Here is a 21,417-nt window from a genome sequence, read left to right on the forward strand (position 1 = left end):
CTTGATGAATTGTGTGCTCCAGTGCTGTTGGGTCTGGACTTCCTGTGGCCCCTTAAAAGCATGACCTTGGAGTATTCTGGTCCCCTCCCCTATAACGGTTTGGAATGGAGGGCCCCTAAAATCAGAACCCACATGTAACCTCTCCACACTGAATATCGACATCCCCCCTCTTCTCTTCCTGAATCTGTCCTCTGACTGCAAACCTATTGCTACCAAGAGCAGGAGGTACAGCACAGCAGATCGAGACTTCATACAGTCTAAGACAAAACGTCTGCTCAACTAAGGTATCATCGAACCTAGCACCAGTCCTTGGAGAGCACGTGGTAGTGGTAAAAGGAGAAAACAAGTCTATAGCCAAACTATTAATTGGTACACACTCCTGGATACATACCCCCTCCCTTGAATTTCCAATATGGTGCATTATCGGGTCTATTTGACCATTGACCTGAAAGCTTCATATCACCAGCTGCCAATCCATTCAGAGGACCGTCCATATACGGCATTTGAGGCTAACAATCGTCTCTATCAATTCCAGAGGATCCTTTTCAGTATCACTATCTTCCAGAGCCAGATGGACAGAATGGTGGATGAGCATGGGTTGAAGGCTACCTTCCCCTACCTCAATAAAGTCACCATCTGTGGCCACACCTTGGAAAACCATGACGCCAACCTCCAGAGTTTTCTCCACTTGGCAAAAGCCCTGAACCTCACTTATAACTCTGACAAGTGCGTGTTCAGAACTAAACATCTGGCTATCCTTGGCTACATGATGGAGCATGGCATTATTGGCCCCAATCCCTATAGAGCTCCCCATTCTCAGGACTACGAAGGCTTTGAGGAGATGCCTGGGGTTTTTCTTATATTATGCTGACAAGGTTCACCCTCTCTTAAAAGTCACTAATTTCCCCCTCTTGGCTGAAGCCCAAACTGCCTTTAACAACCTCCGAACCACATTGCAAAAGCAGCCATGCACATGGTGGACAAGAATGTTCCTTTCCAAGTGAAAAGTGACACTTTGGACATAGCCCTGGCAACTACTTTCAACCAGGTGGGCAGGCTGGTTGAATTATTTTCTCGGACATTGTAAGGCCACGAGCTCCGGAACCCATCAGTGGAAAAGGAAGCTCAAGCCATGAAGCACTGGAGGCACTACCTGACTAGTAGGAAATTTAGGCTGCTCACTGACCAGTCCTCGGTTGCATTCATGTTTAATAATGTCAAGAGGGGAAAAATCAAGAACGACAAGATTGCTAGGTGGAGGATAGAACTCTCCATGTACAATTATGACATTGCCACGAGCCCTTAATGAGCCTCCAGCTGCCTTATCCAGAGGAAGTTGTGCCTCTGCACACACCGACCAACTGCGGTCTCTGCATAATGAGCTCTGCCATCCAGGGGGTCACCTGCATGGCTCATTTTGCCAAGAAACGCAATCTGCCCTGCTCCATGGAAGATGTCAGGGAAATGACCAGGTTTTGCCAGGTCTGCGTGGAGTGCAAGCCGTACTTCTACCACCCATCAAAGGCGCACCTGATCATGTCATCCAGGCCCCGCGAACGGCTCAGTGTTGATTTTAAGGGACCTCCACCCTCCATGAACGGGAACTGGTGCGTACTCCTGCTTCTCGTTCGCCATCCCATGTCCAGATATGTCCACTTCATCAGTCATAAAGGCCCTAGATTGCATTTTTTCCCTGTTTGGGTATCCCAGCTATATTCATAGCGTCCGGGGCTCATCCTTAATGAGTGATGAGCTACGTCAGTACCTGCTGGTGAGTGGTATCGCACCCAGCAGGACTATGAGCTACAGCTGCTGGGGAAACCAGCAGGTTGAAAAGGAGAACACCACGTTCTGGAAGGCTATCAAATTGGCCCTGAAGTCGATGCCTTCCACACTCACATTGGCAGGAAGTCCTCTCTATGGTGCTCCATTCCATCTGGTCGCTACTATGTTCTGCGACCAACACTACTCCTCACGAGCTCCTTTTCAATTTCAAAAGAAGGTCGGCATCGGGAACTACGCCCCCAATCTGACTCACCACTCCTCGTCCGGTCCTTCTCAGGAAGCACGTGAGGAGAAGCAAGACCAATGCCCTGGTGGAAAGGGTGAAACTGCTCCACAACAATCCCATGTACACCTATGTGGAGTACCCAGATGGCAGGGAGGACACCGTCTCCATCAAGGACATGGAACCCGCCAAAACAGAGAGTCTGTTGCCTCGTGCCCTGCGAGCCACGGAGATCATTCCCACTACCCCCCAGTCAGTGCCTCAGGGAATCCGGTTCAGGAAGAAAGTTCACATGGCTTTCGGGTGAAAGGGAAAAGGTTTAAGGGAACATGAGGGAGATCTTCTTCACTCAGAGAGTCGTGGGAGTGTGGAATGAGCTGCCATCTACTGTGGTGAATGTGGGCTCAGTCTTAAGAATAAATTGGATATACAAGGATGGGAGAGATGTGGAGGGTTATGGAATGGGAGCAGGTCATTGGGGCTAGTGGAATAATGGTTGACAAACTAGAAGGGCTGAATGGCCTGTTTTCTGTGCTCTAGCTTTCTGTGGTTTTATTGTTCAATGGAATTAAAAGCACAATTTAGAAAAAAATAATGAACAATTGAAAAAGTACTGCATATTAGTACCTGACGGAAGAGCAGCATGTAAATGCTAGCCTTTCCTTTAGATTTCATTGTTCATTCAGGTTCTCTGTTAATTGTTTTGAACTGAGATCAAGTTTCTTACCAGAAATCTGACCCACCTCTCCTCACTTTCCATTACAGAGAAGTGTGAGATGCCAAGTAAAGCAGATATTCAACAAACAACTGTCCCATTTAATCCAAAAAGTAGCAGCAGACCTATATTTGGGTGGCATAGTTGGTGTAGCAGTTACCACGACTTTACAGCACCAATGATTAGGACCAGAGCTGGGTTTGAATCCCACGCTGTCTGTAAGGAGTTTGTACGTTCTCCCCGTGTCTGCATGGGTTTTTTCTGGGAACTCCAGCTTCCTCTCATCCTTCAAAATGTACCAGGGGTGTAGGTTAATGGGGTGTAAATTGGGCAGCACTGTCTCATGGGGCTGAATTGGCCTGTTACAGTGTTGTATGTCTAAGGAAGGAAACTACATCGTACAGACGTGTAACAGTTCCTGTAAAATCCTAATATTCAGAGATGTGTGGCTCTTCAGTCCAGTAATAGCTCACCCGTCAGATTTATTGACAATATAAACATTAAATTGCATGGTGTTTTAGTTAAGACAACCAGTGATACTGTATATCTGACCTGCAGAATGGGAACTGGTGCTGTACTTGTTTATGGGGTCAGATTTGATTACAGTAGATGTGATAAATGATGTAATTAGGTAATAACTGGATTAGAGATGAAATCAACACATCTTCCAACATTATTTTATCTATCATCTCTCCAGCTCCCATTCATCTCTTTTTTTTATCTTTTGTTGTTTTTCACTCCTCACCATCCATCACTCACAATTTTCCACTTTCATTTGTTCTCTCTTCATTACCATTCTCTGTCTCTGCTCCTCTTACTTTCTCTGTCACACTTTTTAAAAAATGAGGTAGGGGAGTCTAAAACAAAAGGGCATCATCTTAAGGTGAGAGCTAAAAGGTTTAAAAGAGCTGAGGCGACTTGTTACACAGAAGGTGGTGGGTATCAGGAATAAGCTGCCAGGGGAATTGGTAGAGGTGGGAATAATGACAATGTTTAGAAGACATTTAGAGAGGTACATGGAGAGGAAATTTTTAGAGGGAATATGGGCCAAACACAGGCAAATGGAACTAGCTCAGGTAGACAACTTGGTCATCATGAATGAGTTGGGCTGAAGGCCTGCTCCTGTGCTGCATAACTCTTCCCTCTAATATTATTCTGTTCATATTATCTCTCTCTGTCAAACTCTACCACATATTTTTCACTCTCCATTATCTCCCTTCAGACAGTAAAACTGATAAGAAGTTGGAGAAACTCAGCCGGCCATGCAGCATCTATAGTAAGTAAAGCGTAACCAAAGTTTTGGGCCTGAGCCTTTCGTCAGCAATAAGAAAAATCCTCTCCTCCTGCCCCCTCTCCCTACCTTTTTATTTAGTTTGTCTGCCTGTTTTTTTTCTTATATCTGACCAAGGGCTCAGGCTGAAACATTAGTTACCCTTTACTTTCGATGTATGTTGTATGTCCTGCTGAGTTTCTCCAGCCCGTTTGTAAACTACACAGATATAATAATAGCTTTTCAAAAAATTTTTCCTTTCTGCTTATCTCTGAACTTAAGATTGCCACATAGAAGGAAACCTTTCTGTCCATTATTCCTGTACTACCTCTTTGAAATTGCTATCCAATGAGACCCAGTCCCTTCTCTGTATTCTTTGCCTGGCCTTGAAGTGAGCTACAGTGCCCTCCATAATGTTTGGGACAAAGATACAAAGATGCTTTTTTTTTCCCCTTTATTTGCCGCTGTGCTCCACAGTTTACATGACTGGAACATCACCCACAATGCACGTTGTCCTCAGGACTGCTGCGATGGAGTGGAGACTGTCACCCACCGCTTTGCTGAATGCAGCTTAGTGAAGACCACATGGAGAAGCATGCAATGGTCCTTGACATAATTCATCTCCAGAAGCAGCATGACAGAGATCACTCTGATCAACAGACTGTTCCCAGGGGAACACTCGGAGTCTGACACCCAGAACTGCTGAAAGGCCATCAACTAGGTGAAAGGTGCTCTTTGGTCTGCCCAAAATCAGTTGGTCTTTCAGCATACTGAGATGTTGGTCTGGGAACGCTGCTGACTGGTACATTCCAGGCTGCAGGTTTACGTGCTGAGGGATGCACTGAGGGGAAGCCCCTCAACCAACAGAGAGGTTCCATAGTGGTGGTAACAGAATATGAAGAGAATTTCAAATGTATAATGATGAGAATGTATCAATATGATTTAAAGTATGAAAGTAAAAATTCTTGAACATTTTCTTGCATTGTAAATAATTTATTTTTGGGGTAAAAAAAGAGGTTCACCAGGTTGATTTCAGAAACAGCAGAAGATTGAGTAGCCTGGGATGATATTCATTGGAGTTTGGAAAGATGAAGAGAAAACATATGAAATTCTGAAAGATAGAAGCAGGGAGTTTGTTTCCACTGGCATCCGAGACGAGAACAAAGTTCGGGGGAGTAGATTTGAAACAGAGATGAGGAGAAACTACTTTTCCCAGAGAGCATCAAATCTGTAGAATTCTCTGCATATTAAAGCAGTTGAGTCTGACTCATTAAATGTATTTAAGACACAGATACATTTTTGGATTGTAGGGGAATTAAGGGTTATGAAGGGTGAATGTGGAGCTGAGCCCACAGCCAATTCAGTCACAATCTTATTAAATGATGGAACAGGCCAACTCTTCCTCCTATTTAGAACCAAGGTACCATAGAACAACAGTACAGAAACAGGCTTTTTGTCCTATCTAGTCCATGCTGAACTATTTATGCCACCAAGTCCCAATGACTTGCACCCACCCCATAGCTCTATCTATCTCTCCGAGCCAATCTTCTCTTAAATGTCAAAATAGGACTCATATCCACCACATCCACTGCCAGCTTGTTTCACACTCTCACCACCCTCTGAATGAAAATGTTCCCTTTAAACTTTTCCCCCTTTCTCCCTTAACTCATGCCCTCTAGTTCTTGTCGTACCCAACTTCAGTGGAAAAAGCCTGCTTGAATGAACTTCATCCACACCCATTATAATTTTGTACATCTATACCCCCTCATGATTTTGTATGCCTTGTGCTCTTATGTTCCAGAAAACAAACATTCCCAATAAAACATTGCTACATTTATTGTTGAGGGCTGAATGAGGAAAACACAAGATATTTGATGCAAATTTATTGCATTCTAATTTGACCCATTTACCTATTCATCAGCCTTTCCACTACAAGTTAGCCACACAGACCCTTTAGCTGCTCTTACAGTTCACCCGTGCATTACCGTATCCATCCAGAATGGAAACACATTTCTGAGAAAATAGAAGTGGTTCTTGTGGACTGATTTTAGTTTTAAATTGCATTTTTTTTCCCCAGGGAAACAGCACACTTTTTCCACTGATTCAATGGATTCATATGTTATTTCCAACTTTTAACCACACACAAAAAAAAAACCCAAGGGACTCAGGAAGCATCTGCAGAGGGAAATGGAGAGATTACCTTTCAGGTTGATATTTTTCATCACATCTGGTAACTTATATCTTGCTCTCTTATGTCTCCTACTTTAATACTCTGTTTTATTTTAATTCAAGTGTAACTAGCAAGAAAAGCTCCCATTTCTTAACTCATTGAGGGAAACTTTAATTACAAGACGCATTGTATTGGGAAGGGTTGTGGCTGTCATGTGACAGCACTGCCCCCTACCTAGTCAGAGGACACACCAGCTGCCAATCAAGGTTTGGTTCCACCCCACCTATTATTGCACACTTTGCTGTTGGCTCCATGTAAATTACTTGGACTGGGCTCTCCAGCCTGTCTATACTTGGCTTTGGGCCATTGGCTGTTGTAATTGGATTAACCCTCCTGGGATCAAGCTATTGGTCTCTGCTAACAACCTGGGCTGGACCGTCTACCACTATAAAGGTGCCATGTGTTCTTTGTTCTCCTTCTTTGCCAGCTTGGGACCACTCTCCTTCACTCCAGGCCTATAAATGTGGAAGGGTGCTGAAGAAACTGCTGTTAAGATGTGCACTGTTAAAAGGGTTGGGAGCGTTTAATTAATGTCCCTTTTAGCATTGAGCCAGGCCTGCACTGAGTCAAGGGGTGGTGGGACATAATAGTGATGTTTCCTTGATCATTTTGTGTACGTGTCTGTGCGTATTTTGTTCCCATCTTACTTTCCCACATTTGTTATTGTCCGCGTGTATCGCATCTGTTACCATTTCCCACAGTTGCCTTATGTAAAAAAAATCCATCCCCCAACAAAACTGTGTGTCCAGAGATCTGACCTTTGAGACCTACGAAGCCTGATTCCTCACTCACAACACCCATATCCTCCAGTTTCATAACAAATGGATGAACTTTAATGAATTAAGAAGGTCTCTGGAAATGAAAATCTCAAATTCCTAGGACATATTAATAACTGTTTTTCTATTGTAATTGGGAGAGATCCCAGTTGTCCTATTTTCAGAATGGCATTCTTGTTCACTGGGGCAAGTAACAAGAATGCAGTTACTAATGAAGCACCTCTCATTGAAGGTAGACATCAGTGAAACCACAGGACCCATGACAACTTGGACACACTCTCTTCTCTTTCCTGCCATCAGGGAGAAGGCCCAAGAGTGTGAAAACACACACTAACAAACTTGAACAGTTTCTTCCTTGCAGCCATCAGGTTCCTGAAGGACCCCACAAAAGTGCTATCTTGGGTGGCACAGTTAGCATAGCAGTTAGTGCCATGCTATTACAACACCAGTGACCTGGGTTTAAATCTGGCGCTGTCTGTCAATGTCCTGTGTAGATTTCCACCCTCCAGGAAATGTTCAGCATTTGTGGGTTAATTGGGTGTAGTTGGGTGGCACAGGTTTCATCAGCTGGAAGGGCCTTCTATTGTGCTGTATCATCTGGAGCAGAGGAGTTACCTACCTTTAGACCCAGTAGTTTGCTAAGCAATATGAGTGACAGCAGTTGTATTGAGGTCCTCACCTCCTATCACAGTCTATTATAGTTTTCCATTCTATCCATCTTCTGAGCTAACCACTCCTGTGTTTCTTTAACTTTTTTATCAGTTTCTTCCAATTTTCTTTTGAAGTCGTCCACTTCCATTTCTACAGCTGTTTCTCATTCTTTCACCTTTTCTACTCTTTTCCCTATTTCTGTCATGACCATCTCTAATCTACTCACTTTTTCTTCTGTACCTTTTATTCTTATTTTTATTTCACTAAATTCTCGTGTCAGCCATTCTTTTAATGCTTCCATATATTCTTGAAAAAACTTTTTATCTATGTACTGTCCATTCCTTTTATCTTCTATTTCTCTATGCAGGGCTTGATGTTCTCCTTCTTCTTCTGTGTCTGCTCTAGGGTTTGTGTCTTCTACTTCTCTTCCTTGTATCTGTGTCTCTTCTGACTTTCTTGTTGGGCTGTTTGTCTCAGTTTGTTGGGTATTTTTTTAATGGTGTCTTGATGTTGGTCCTCTTCTTCTGGGCTGGTTATCTGTTGTGTCTCTGATTTCCTTTTTTCATTCTCATCCCTCCCGTTCCCGTTATTTTCTGTATCTTCCCGCTGGGAGCCCTGCTGTTGGGTCTTTCTCAGCTTTCGAGCTGTGGAGTGGAACTCCACAGCTGGACCCCCCTCCCGTTGGTGTTGTCTTTGTTATGTGCGGTTGCGCACCTCTGTTTGGCTCCGTGAGCCATCTTTGCAGTCCTGCGTTCGGTGGGTCGCGACCCTGCGGGGTTTCCACTGACCTCGGGAGTGGGCTCCTCTTTCCACGGCGGGTCCCTGCTTCTTCGTATAGGTAAGGCCTTCATCTTTCTCTTCCGATGTCTTTCCTTCTTCTTTTCTTCCCATTGTTTTTGGCTTTTCTTTCTTTGGTGCCATTTCCTCCACACCTTTATTTTTTATTTGTTGTGATTTGTGTGTCTGAGGCTTTGCTTTTTCTTTACTTTTTTCCTTTTTTTCTGGAGAGGGCTGGTATTCTCCTACCGGCCACTACCCCATCACATGACTCCTTGTCACCTCCTATCATAGCCTTATCATCACTCTTTGGCACATTAGACATTTCTTTTGTTGTGAAGACCAACACAAAATTTTCATTCAAGACTTCAGCTATTTGTGCATAAAGCAATATTAACTCAATTTTTCAGCTCCCTTGCCATAGGATCTTGCACTACAATAATTCTGTCCTCCTGTGCTGAAGAGTCATCCATGATGGCATGAACTTGCCTTCCTCTCCTAAGCCATCTCCCCTGGTGATATCTAGAGTGGAAAATACATAGAACAGCCACAGACCCTTCAGCCCATGTGTCTCTGCTGAGCACAATGTTCAAAAGAACTAAAACTCTGCTGCTTGCACTTGATAGATTTCCCTCAATCCCCTTCACAATCATGTGTGTATCTAGAAGCCTCTTAAAAGTATTGCTTCCATCACTACCCTGGCAATCCATTCCAGCCACTGACCACTCTGTGCAAAATATTTGACCGCACATCTCCTTCTCCCTCATCCTTGCCTCAATGCCCACCCTCTATTGTGTAATGCTTTTACCCTGGGGAAAAGATTTTAACTGACCATCCTATCAAGGCCTCTTATGACTTTAAAAACCACTATCAGGTTTCACACCCCCCTCCAGCCTCCTACCCTCCAAAGAAAATAACCCAAGTTTATTCACCCTCTCCCCATAATTCATACCCTCTATTCCAGGAGGTGTCCTGGCAAACCTCTTCTGTATCCTTTAGAAGCCTCCATGTTCTTCCGGCAATGGGGTGTTTTATATTCATAAGGTATATATATGGCCCCCAGGGCCATATAGGATATTCACTGTGCCAAGTGAACACGGTGTCAGTGAGGTCCTGCTGCTTGTTTGTAAGTCTGGTGATGGGTCATTCTGCCAAGTGAATGCTGCTATCTTCTTGGGCCGAGAGGAAGTGAAACCATCCAAGAGGATCTACCATTTGCTTTTCCCACGGTCCCTGCAGATCACTGGCAGCCAAAGGTGATTTTCATCAGAAATGTGTTGAGGGTCAGTTGCTGCAGCAAGATCAAAGTAAATGGGATACCCCATGCAAGCATGGCTAGATGCATCTTCCACAATGCCAGGAACAAATACAAGTGAGCTTGCCATTTGCAAAGCCTGTGTCATTGCCTAGCTTTATGGCCATTGGCAGGAGGAACTGGTTGGGGACATTTGTCAGGCCTTTCAGTGGAGGTCATCTCTATTCAACAGTAACAAAATCAGACTATACCATCGTCATCACATTGCTGTTTATGGGAGTGTTCTGTGCATAGATTAGCCACCTCATGACATTTCAAAGATACTCCATTGGCTGTAAAGTGAATTAGAACATTCTAAAGTCAAAAAAGGTATTTTGGAAATGCAAGTGTCTTTATTAAGAGCATGGAAATTAATCAGGTATGTCTAAAGGTAGCAGAAACTACAATCCATTTGTTTCAATCCTGTCCTCTTTACTTTTTATCTACTTCTTAAATGCTTCTCAGCCCAGTCATAATATCCTTATGTTGTCCAACCTGGAGGGGTGAATATTACAATAACAGGATTATTACAATAAAGCCTTTCTTTCTCTGTAATGAAATAACAATGTTAAGAATATTTAAGCAAATTTTTGACCACACATCTAATTCATTCCATGCTGAAGACTCTGATCAGCTTTGATGTTTTCCTACTAAGTTCATGAGTCTCTGAAAATGACAAGCAGGTGGATAGGGTAGTGAAGGTATTTGGAGACACATCAGGAGACGACAGTTGAAAACAATCTGAAGTCGAACACAATCTGCTGGAGCAACTCAGTAGGTTGAACAACATCCGTGGGAGAGAATCAACAGTCAATGATTTGAGCGAGAGCTCATCATCAGGACTAAGGAAGAGGTATGACTTGAAGCTTCAAGCATTCTTTCACTCCCATTGATGCTGCTCGACCCATGAGGTTCCTCCAGCTGATTGTGTTTGGCTTGTGAAGGTTTTTGGCTTGCTTGCCTTCATGCAATGCAACATCACATTGTAGCTGTTCATAACATTGGTAAGGTCATACTAGCAGAATTATTCTAGTTACCATGTGATAGAAAGGATGTGATAGCATGAGGAAAAAGTGCAGGAAAGATGCACCAGGTGTAGTGAACTGGGATTCATTAGAAGTGAGCTGTACTGACGACAGGTCTCACCTCCCGGCTCATCCCCCAGGGGCCCGTATATAACCCTGGTGTCCCGCCTAAACCTAGAACCCCTCTGAAGCCTGTTCATGAACCCTACCTGTGTTATAAGCTAATAAATGTATGAGTTCTCCCACCAGTCAAGTGTGGGCTTTTATCTGTGCTACACCAGGATGTTGCCTGGACTGGAGGGGTTTACTAACAAGGAAAGACTGGATACGCCGAGATTGTTCTCATGAGGTTGAGGGGTGGAGAATCGTGGAATCAGGGAAATGTTTTCCCCTTTGAGCCTGCACTACCAATCAAAGCAATCATGGTGGATCATGTGACTTCAGTATTAATCTCCTGCAGGCTTTCCCACATCAAGGGTGATGATGGGTATGTGGAACATGCCACCAGAGGCAGTGATAATCACAGCTTTATAAAGAATTTGAAGGAAAGCAATAGAGGGATGTGGCCTACATGCAGGAAAATGAGATAAACATAGATGATCAGCATGGGTGAGCTATTTGAGCCACATCGTCTCTAAGCTTGCCCAAAGTTCAATTTCTGCTGTTCCAGATAATATTCTGATGGCACCAAATGGAGCAGAAAAGCAAATTGCATAGAAGATACAGTCTCAAGAGAGCTAGATGTAGGTTAAAATAGGTGGGCAAAGGGTCTGGCAGATAGAGGACAATATGTTGGTAAATGTGAGATCATCAATGTGGAAGGAAAATCATGGAGTAGATTATTAATTAAATGGTGTAAGATCGCAGGCTGCTGTTTGCAGAGGGACTTGGGAACGCTGTGCATGAATGGCAAAAGGTTGGTTTGGAGGTTCAACAGGTCCCAAGAAGGCAAATGGAATGTTGGCCTTCATTACCTGAGGGATTGAAATTTAAAAACAGGGAGATTCTGCTGCAACTATACGGGGTAGTGGTGAGGCTGCACCTGGATTACTATGTGCATTTCCGGTCTCCTTACTTGAGAAAGGATCGACTGGCTTTGGAGGAAGGTTGATTTCTGAAATGAAGAGGTTATCTTATGAGGAAAGATTGAGTGGCTTGGGAGTTGAGGATGGGGGTGGAGTGTCTCATAGAAACAAGTAAAAATAATGAAGATTGGATCAGGGAAGTTGTTTCCACCAGCAAGTAAGTCTAAAATTAGGGTACATGGCCTAAGTTCAGAGATCCAACACGGTAACTGGCCTTTGCAGCCCATGAGCCCGTGACAAACCCCCCCCCCACAACCATACACCGTATGGCCATCTCCTGCTTCTATTTCTTAGGACCTTATGACACTTTCTGGACTTTTAGATATGACCACCTTTCTGATGAACCTAAAAAAAAATCGAGATTAACATTCCTTTCAAACTTGCCAAGTAAGGGGAAGAAAAGGGTCAAGGGTCAAAAAAGAAGCCAGCAATATCTCATCATCTGAGGATGAAGCCATCACAAGCACCGAACAGAGAGAGGAGAAGTGCAAAGATGGAGAGCAAAGGGGAGGAGAAGGGGTTAGAGGTGAGCCCAGTGGTGAGAGGTAGAGCTCACAGTGACCCCACCCCCCTCCCCCGTCCAGATGCCATCACCACCCCCCCCCAGCTCTGAGAGACCGGTAGCAGTGCAGAGACCGTTGCCCCCCCCCCCGCCCCCCAAATATGGGAGAATGCAGGCCAGCCCAGGGATGAAGGAGCAGGAGCACAGCTGGATCTCCCACCAAGTGACACCACCAGAATTGCCTGAGCTCCCAGAGGAAGATCAGCCCACTGTTCCTGATCCCGAAATCAATGGTGATGTTCTCCAAGGCAGTGTGAATGAGGGCACCGGCTGATTGACACAGGTCTGTAAGGGTTGTAAACTGGGGACACCTATAAATAACCATGGCGATTAGAACAGTCTCATTCACATGTGCAGTCTCAAACCCGATACACGATGTGATGAGGCAATGCACCATCTCAACAAGCCTCTGATAGTTTGAGGTGTGGCACTCTTGTATGAGAGACTTAACTGTCTTGTCTTGTATTGAGTTTGTTTACATTGATCTGTGGAGGTAATGGCTTCAAATTCCTGCATGGTGAAAACTACTGATTTAAACTCTAATTGAAGTAAAAGCACAGAAATACTGGAGGAATTCAGCCAGGCTTGCAATGTCCAAAGGAGATAAAGATACAGTATATTACTGATGTTTTTGGCCTGAGCCCTTCCTCAAGGTATGGGTATAAAAATACAGACGTCTGCATTGAATAGCTGGTGAACAGGGCAGGAATGGAAGGGGTTGGGGGGTGGGAGTGCAGAACAACATGTATGTTGAGAGGACAGGAGATGGGAAAGATGAGAATTCATTTGGTAAGGGAGGCTGTGAAATGAGTGTAGCGCTATCGATCAACCACATTAGATAGAGAGTTGTGATTAACAGGCTTTAATCACCTTAAGGCAGCAACACATCTCACAAGTTGCTGGCCTGGTTCCAAGGCAGGTACTAAGGGAGGAGTTTGGGCATTACAGCCTTTATAGGAATTTCTGGGAGGGAGGAGTCACAGGTTCAGGGGGTGGGCCAGCTCAAACAATACAGTGATTGCACCATATTCACCCCTTCTTTTGGGGTGAAGGGTTCAATGTTCGTTACAGGTTCAGCCTGTCCGGAGGTCTCATCTGTCTCTGCGACCATCATAAGGTTTGCTGTGGCTCAGCTGCTGGTTCCCAGGCGGTGTCTTGCGTGACAGGCTGTGCCTCTGGTGGCTGGGGGGGGGGGGGGAAGCGCAAGAGGAGGGGGTTAGTAGGACTGTGGGATTGCTCGGTCTAGGGTTGGGGTGCTGTGTCGGGCACAATTAGTGGGGCTGGTCGGCCATGGTTACTAGGAGGGGATGTTGATTGGTTGGTCAGGGGGTCCCCTGCATGCACCAGGTCTCGGATGGAAACCGTGTACTGCTGCCCATCCTGGTACTCCATTTAAGCGTATTGGGAGTTTGCATGAAGGTGGTAGACCTTTTCGACCAGAGGGTCAGTCTTGTGGCATCTGATATGCCTCTGGAACAGTACGGGCCTAGGCGCAGCCAGGACGACAGTAGTGGTTCCTGACACCGACTTCTTGGGGAAGGAAAAGAGCCTTTCATGAGGTAATGCATTAATAGTGGTATGGAGGAGGGACCTGGTGGCATGGAGCACCTCAGAGAGGACATCTTGCTACCATGCAGACCTTTTGACCTAGGAGAACTGCCTTCCAGATGGTGGTGTTCTCCTTTTCTATTTGGCCGTTCCCCTGGGGGGGGGGGGGGTTTAACATGTGGATCAGCTCATGGTTCTGCCCCTGGCCCGCAGGTACTGGCACAGCTCCTCGCTCATGAACGAGGATCCCTGGTCACTATAGATATAGCAGGGGTATCCAAACAGAGAGAATATGCTATGTAGTGCCTTTATGACTGTGGCCGTGGTCATGTCCGGGCAGGGGATGGTGAAGGGGAAGCAGGAGTATTCATCAATGATATTCAGGAAGTGTAGATTGCTGTTTTGGTGGATGGAAGGGGGCCCTTAAATTCCATGCTCAGCTGCTCGAAGGGGCGAGTGGCTTTGATGAGGTGGGTTTTGTCTGGCCGATAGCATTGGGGTTTACACTTAGCACAGATCGGGCAGCTTTGCGTCAACTGAGAAGGGGAGGTTATGGGCTCATTCCCAGGCTAGTACAAGATCTCATAATTGTAGGTGGATATCTCAATTCCCCACCTCAGAATCTTGTCATTCTTAATTTTTCCCCGCTGTTTGTAATTGAACATAAAAGCAACTGTACGTTGGTCAGTCAGCAGAGTGAACGGTTTTCTGGCCGGTTAGTGCCTCCAGTATGCACAGCTTCCACAATGGCTTGGGCCTCCTTTTCGATGGCTGAATGCTGAACTTCGGGGCTCTGGAGGGTTTGGGAAAAGAAAGCTACTGGCCTTTCCGCCTGGTTGAGCGTGGCACCCAGGCCAAAATTGGATGGATTCATCTACAGCATGCATCGCTACCTTGATTCAGAGTAATCAAGGCCAGCATCTGGTCGCTGTCTGAGTCACTGCTATAGAGTTGGTTTGGGGGTGCCTGCCAAGATGCTACACAGGTGGTGCTGCTCCTCGCCACTGGAAATAGTGCCAACCTGGTTTGCAAGCCCCCACAGCCCCGCTGAGCTGTTTCCAGTGTCCGGAAGTGATGTCAGAGGTGAAGCTGGAAGTGACACGGTCCAAGATAGCGGCAGATTCTGACCACACACGGCGCTGCTGGAGGAAGGTTGGGATCTACAGACCTTCCCGCAGTGTGACTTCTTCCCACAGACAGAGCATGTAGCATTTCAGGCCGGGCAGTCCTTTTGGGGTTCTCCAAGTGTTCACAGAAGTAGCACTTTGGGTGCTCAATGGCAGTGGTAGTGGCCTGGGATCCCATGTCCCAAGATGGGGCCACCGAGCTCCCCACATGGTGGCTGTATTCCCTGAGGAGAAGGCCTCTGTATTCAGTTACGCTCTCTCAACTACTTTAGCCAGGACTACTACTTCTTGCAGGCTTCAATCATCCTTTTCCAGGAGTCTCTGTTTGATATGTTCAGACTTGAACACATGCATCACATATCAGGCCTTCTAGATGGGCAGCCGCAGACACTTCTCGGCAGACTCAAGCTCGTCCCAGCTCCCACAGGACCCACATGTACTCGACGACTGACTCACCAGGCGCTTGTCTACGACTGCCCAGGAGGAATCTGGCGTGGATGACGTTCATTGGGGTCTAATACCGTTTCTGCAGGAGCTCCATTGTGGCTGAGTAAGTAGTGCAGTCTCTTATCATCTGGAAGACTCCGTGGCCGACCTGAGTGAAGAGTAGATCTCGTTTGTCTTCCTCATTCACATGTCGTTGATCTCATGAAAGCCTTGATGCAGTGCAACCATTGACCGAATTTGAACGAGGCCTTTGGATCTTTATGGTTAGTGTCCAGTTTATCTGCCTTGTCCATGACCCAAAAACTTAAGGTGATTAAATTGCTGTGCTATCAATGAGTCATGTTAGACAGAGAGTTGTGATTAATAGGCTTTAATCACCTTAAGACCAGCCATCTCATGTTGCTGGCCTGGTTGCAAGGCAGGTACTGAGGAGGAATTTGGGCATAACAGCCTTTCTAGGGATTTCCGGGAGGGAGGAGTCACAGGTTCAAAGGGTGGGCCAGCTCAAACAATACATACATATACTGGTTACACTACAATGAGATAGAGAGAAAAGAGAAAAAAGAGATAGAGGAAAGGAGGCATAGGGAAAGATGGGGATGAAAAGGTTTATGAAGGTCTGTGAAGGGAGACAGAGGGAGAGAGAGAGTCACACACACAGGGAAATATGTCTGTTGGTCTGTACTCCTCCCAATCTTCCCTGGTTCCCCAGCCTTTTAATACAAACACCTGTTTTTTTTTTCCCCACTCATACCTTGAGGAAGTGCTCAGGCACAAAACTTTGGTATTATATCTTTCCCTCCTATGGACTGCAAGACCAGCAGTTTCTCCAGCATTTCTGTTTTTACTAGTCACACGTCTGCAGAGTTTTGTGCTTCAGTAAATTGTAATTGAGCCCTGTCACGAACGATCCATATGTGCTTGGAATGAATTTTGTCACTCCTTTTTTAACTTGTTAAGTGTGTAAGTAATTCCAGATTGCATAATTTATCTTGTCTATCTATAAACTCAATTCTAAGAAAAATTCCCAATGTACTGAACAATGACAGTTGATCAATTATCAAATCAAAAAGGAATTTATGCCAACAGCCTTGATATGAAATTACATGCGGAAATTACAGATAAAGTTAATACCTACAAAAACTATTGAATCCGAATTAACGAATCATAAGGATAATGTCAGAGGGGAAGTCTTTTCTTTAAACCCCTCTCCTGCTCCACACACAATTTGACACAGCCTTCAGCAGGGGTCTCGCTAGTGGTGGCCACACTAAGACAATAAAGGGTGCAGTCATTTTAAATCTTCCTGCTGACATGCCTGTCCAGTGAACCATACAGAGAATGCTGTGGGGGGGGTGATGGTGGAGAGAAGGGTTCTGTCATTCTGTCCCTTGCTCAGATTTCAGGTGAAAGAACTATTTCCCCTACACCCGAGGTAGACATGCATACTGCTGAGACTCCATCTCACTCTCTGCTTGCCTTCCAATCATGCTTTGTTTCAAGGGAAGTTCCTCTGGCTTGTGTAGAATGACTGGAAGATTGCAGTAAGTATGGTAGCCTTCAGAAGGAAATCTCTAGCTGTACTAATGTTCATAAGCTCCATTATTCTCTGATGCAAGGCATCCAAATGAAGGATTGTCAGAATGACACGAAATACTAGCTGCCCATATACTGTGAATGCAGAACAGGACAGCCCAGTTAGTGTAGAGGTTAGTGCCACGCTGCTACAGAGCCAGTGACCTAAGTTTGAATCTGGCGCCGTCTATAAGGAGTTTGTTTCCCCGGGTGCTCTGGTTTTTTTCCATCCTTAAAAAAAAAGATGAATGGGGTTTGGAGGTCAATTGTTGTATTTGGGCAGAATGGAGTCCTGGGCTAGATGGGCCTCTCACTGTGCTGTGCTTGTTTAAAAAAAAATGATGGCTCTCATGGTGGATTAGGCAACTCTAGCCCAAAATAAAAATCAAACACTTGAAAATTTTTTTTGAATCATGATGGCCACATACAGATAAGGTGGTAAAGAATACAGATGATCTTCTTCACTGGGCAGGGCATTGAGTGCAAGAGAATGAAAGCCATGTCACAACTGTATAAAACATTTGTTTGGCCTCAATTCATGTGGAGGCTGTGGAAATGGTATGGGAGATAGTATCAGGATGTTGCCTAGGGTAGGTTTACATAGGTTGGCACAACATTGTGGGCTGAAGGGCTCATAGAGAGTATGAGCCATAAGGAGAGGTTGGACAAACCATGTTTCCTCTGAACATCAGAGGTTGAGGGGAGACCTGATAGAATTTTATAAAATTAAGAGGCATGGATAGGGTATTCTCCAGGCTAAAACTACTGCATCACAAATTAGAGGATGTGTTTAAGGTGAGAAGGAGAGATGTGTGAGGCAAGTATCTAATACGCAGTATGGTGGGTACTTGGAATGGGCTGCCAAGGGGTAAAGATGGAAGCTGATAAAATTGTAGTGTCTCAGAAGGTTTTAGATGAATGACTGGGGATTGGAGGGGTATGGATCACATAAAGGAAAAAGAGATTTGACTTAGATTGGCTCTTTGTTCAGTTCAGATACTGTGGCCTGAAGGGCCTGTTCCAGTATTACACACTATTCTATGTTTGACGTAAACGACAAATTAAAAAAAAATCAATAGTCAACTGTGTTACAAACCATGCATAATTAGCTCTAAATGTGGTAAAATCCTGGACGAATCCCCAATTTTGTTACAAACCATGCATAACAAGCAGCAATAGACAATGAACCAGTATTTAATTTTAAAGAACTAATTTTATTTCTAACTCTTAAACTACAGTCTTAACTTTTAAACTATCCTTAACACTAAATCTATCCTCAACTATGTGCAGGTGTACTAGTGTGTGTGTGTGTGTGTGTGTGTGTGTGTGTGTCTGTCTGTCTGTCTGTGTGATATACCCAAACCATTACAGTCCAGGTCAAAATCTACAAAGTTACTTCAAAGTTCAGTCTTTCAAGTTCAGTGTTGAAGTGTAGGCCTTTGAAATTTGATATCCAAAATTAATGATGAACTGATGGGAAGACTGGAATTGTGGCTACTACAGACTCACGAATTCTCCTTGCATGGCCTTTGAAGAAATGTCCATCCACACGAGCTGTGGCCATCACACTCCTGGTCCTTTGGTAGGCAAGACTCGAACTGGGCGGCCTCCATGAAGCTTCCAAGACCCTGGTACTAGTCTCTCCAAGTAACTTCATTGTTAGTCACAATCAAAATGAAGCACTTTGCTTCCCAAAAGACCCTCCTGGCACAGGTCAATCCATCGAAAAGGTCCAATCATTCACAGAGAATGCTTTGCTCTGAATTCCGCAGGATGGCTGGCCACAAGAGCTGCTTCAAAAAGGCTATTTTTTCTTCAGAACTTGGAATGGTTCTCCCTTGCAAAATCACAATGTCTTTGCAAATGTATTGAATCTGGAACAGATCGACAAGCCTTCCCTCAGTTCTTCCAATATATTGAATTGTTGCTGGGCTGTAACTTGTGTTGTGTTAAATATGACCATTCAGTTCCTCCTGTCTATACTATCCCTTATGGTGATAATCTCATTTTACTAAAATGGGAGCTCGTAATAACTGCAATTAGAGTAGATTAAATTTTCTTTAGAGGAAACGGATAGGGTTGGTGAGATGGAGTTGAGTTGCTTGGAGACACATAGGACACTGCAGATGCTGGAATGTGAGCAAAGCTGAAGGAACTCAGCAGGTTAACTAGCATCAGTGAGAGAAAGAAAATGGTCGATGTTTCAAGTCAAAGCCCTTTATTATTCTGGAAAAATGTAGGAGAAGCCAGTGTAAAGGGGACAGGGTGGGAAGAGTCATTCCCACTGATGCAGCTCAACCCACTGAGTTTGGCTGGGGTCGTGATACCTCCTGATGTTGAAAGTGCATTTTGGGATGAAGAGAAGGTATTACTGAGATTCACGACTTTTAGACGAGTACCATAACCTTTACGTGCATATATTGAATAACATTTTGGATCCAAAATGGAACTCGTAATAGTCAAGGAATGCACACGAAAGGTACAAACTTTAGACTCATGAAATAATGATATTTTAAAATATTCTGATAGATGGCATGGCTAAAGAACATGAAGATAATGTCTGCCTTTTGCCCTTCTCAATTCTCTTTGTCACCTCTTCAGTCGACCCTGTATTGAATGTGCCCAGAAGTATTGAACTGCACGTTTCACAAACATTTCTACGACTGATTCCACCTGCATTGAATTCGCCCATCGTTATTGAATGAAGATCTACCGGGACCAATGCCTGAAGAGGGCGCACAAAATCAGTGAACCAGTGCGGACTCGAAAGGCCAACATGGCCTGTTTCCGCTCCGTAAATGGTTATATGGTTATAATGTGAGCATTACTGGAAAAAACTCAACATTTTCCATGCAAAGTTGGTTATGAGCCTTGTCTTTGAACTTCTGCAGTCCATGTCCTCAATCTATTCTCTCAGTGCTACATGGAAAGTGAGTTCCAGGGTTTTGATCTTGAAAGAACAGGAACATTGTCAAGACAGAATTAATATGATGTAGAGAAAATCACAAGACACAAACAACTCAGGAGATTACTCAATCCATTGTGCCTATGAGGGTTTTCTGAATTTATTCAAATAAATCTGTTAATAGCTCTTTTCCTGAAAGAACTGTATTCTTTTATAGTCATTATTCAGTCCGCTTCCTCTTTCAAGCTATGTGTGTCAACTCGTAATAAGCTTTGAATAAAAGAATCTAATTCTCACCCTGAACTTGTTTGGCCTTTTTTTTAAAAATTAACTGTTAACAAACTTCCTGACAGTGAACATGCACCTTCTAAACAAAAATTGTTGCCAATTTTGAAAACTTATTACATTTTCCTAAAATTTTCCATGTTTTGAGAAACAGTCACTGATTCTCCAGTTTCTCAGTGCATCTAAATTATTCCTTTAAATTTCAGGCAGAACAACCCTTTTCACCATAGCAGGTAGTATTTTAAATTTAGACATACAGCACAGTCCACAGCCCCTTCTGGCCTATGAGCCCCTGCTGCCCAATTGACTTACAACCCCCATGTGATTTTGGAGGGTGGGAGGAAACAGGAGCACCTGCAGGGAAACCAAGTAGACACAGGGAAAATGTAAAAACTCCTCACAGCCAACTCCAGATTCAAACTGTATCAGTGGCACTGTAAAAATGCAGGGCACCAGAGTGGGAAAACACGCATACCCCAGCTGAGAAAGAGAAACCTGGAGAGGACCTAGCAGCGGACCAGCAAAGGGGTTGTTGGCCGAAGGACTTACATCAGGATATGGACTGCTGAACACTGGCTCAATATAAACAAGGTACCAGGATCAAGATTTCTGAGGGTGTTGATGACAAGAAGGGCTTTGGGTGCTGACAGCTTCTTGATCATATTGGGAGTTTAAAACCAGGAGTTTGGGTTCACCACTGAAATGGACAGAAGTCATGGGAACGCAGGAGGCAAATCCATGGATATGGTATCTCTGAATGGATTCCCTTTTGCTTCTCTTTTTGTTATTGGTGTGGGTGCTGGACTAGTGGCAATTCTCTGTATGCCGCTCGGGCTGTAAAAAGTTACAAATTTTGTGTTTTTTATACACATGATAATAAAGGAACCTTGAAAGTGAATGGCAATCTTGTATAAGATTCAGGTAGTGGAAATAGTTTAAATTCCACTGTAAACTAGATTCTGCAGCTGCAGTATTTTCAAACAAATCCTTCCCCCCTTTTCCTTTGTTTCATCCCATTTGAGCTGTGGTGCTCAGGTTTTGGATAGGACTTGGCTTTAGTTCATTGCTGGTTTCACAACACCCCTTTCCATTTAAAGTAACTGTAGAAGTTACATCACCAAAGGAAAAGACTATTTG

At 44.4% G+C, this 21,417-nt stretch overlaps 1 protein-coding gene across 2 annotated transcripts in view; it reads right to left on the reverse strand.

Annotated features, from left to right (window-relative positions):
- LOC138757792 (SWI/SNF-related matrix-associated actin-dependent regulator of chromatin subfamily A containing DEAD/H box 1-like) overlaps positions 1–21,417 on the reverse strand; it is a 155,910-nt gene that overhangs the window by 18,478 nt on the left and 116,015 nt on the right. The window contains exon 23 of one of the 2 annotated variants that reach the window (XM_069925693.1): positions 10,055–10,216. The exons of the other annotated variant lie outside the window; for it this stretch is intronic. Within the exon in view, the coding sequence (XP_069781794.1) occupies positions 10,203–10,216 (14 nt within the window). The 3' untranslated portion in view covers positions 10,055–10,202. Of the gene's footprint in view, positions 1–10,054; positions 10,217–21,417 lie in introns of those variants that run through there. 2 annotated transcript variants of the gene reach the window in all.

The sequence above is a fragment of the Narcine bancroftii genome, chromosome 3, assembly GCF_036971445.1.
Source record: "Narcine bancroftii isolate sNarBan1 chromosome 3, sNarBan1.hap1, whole genome shotgun sequence".
Taxonomy (NCBI): domain Eukaryota; kingdom Metazoa; phylum Chordata; class Chondrichthyes; order Torpediniformes; family Narcinidae; genus Narcine; species Narcine bancroftii.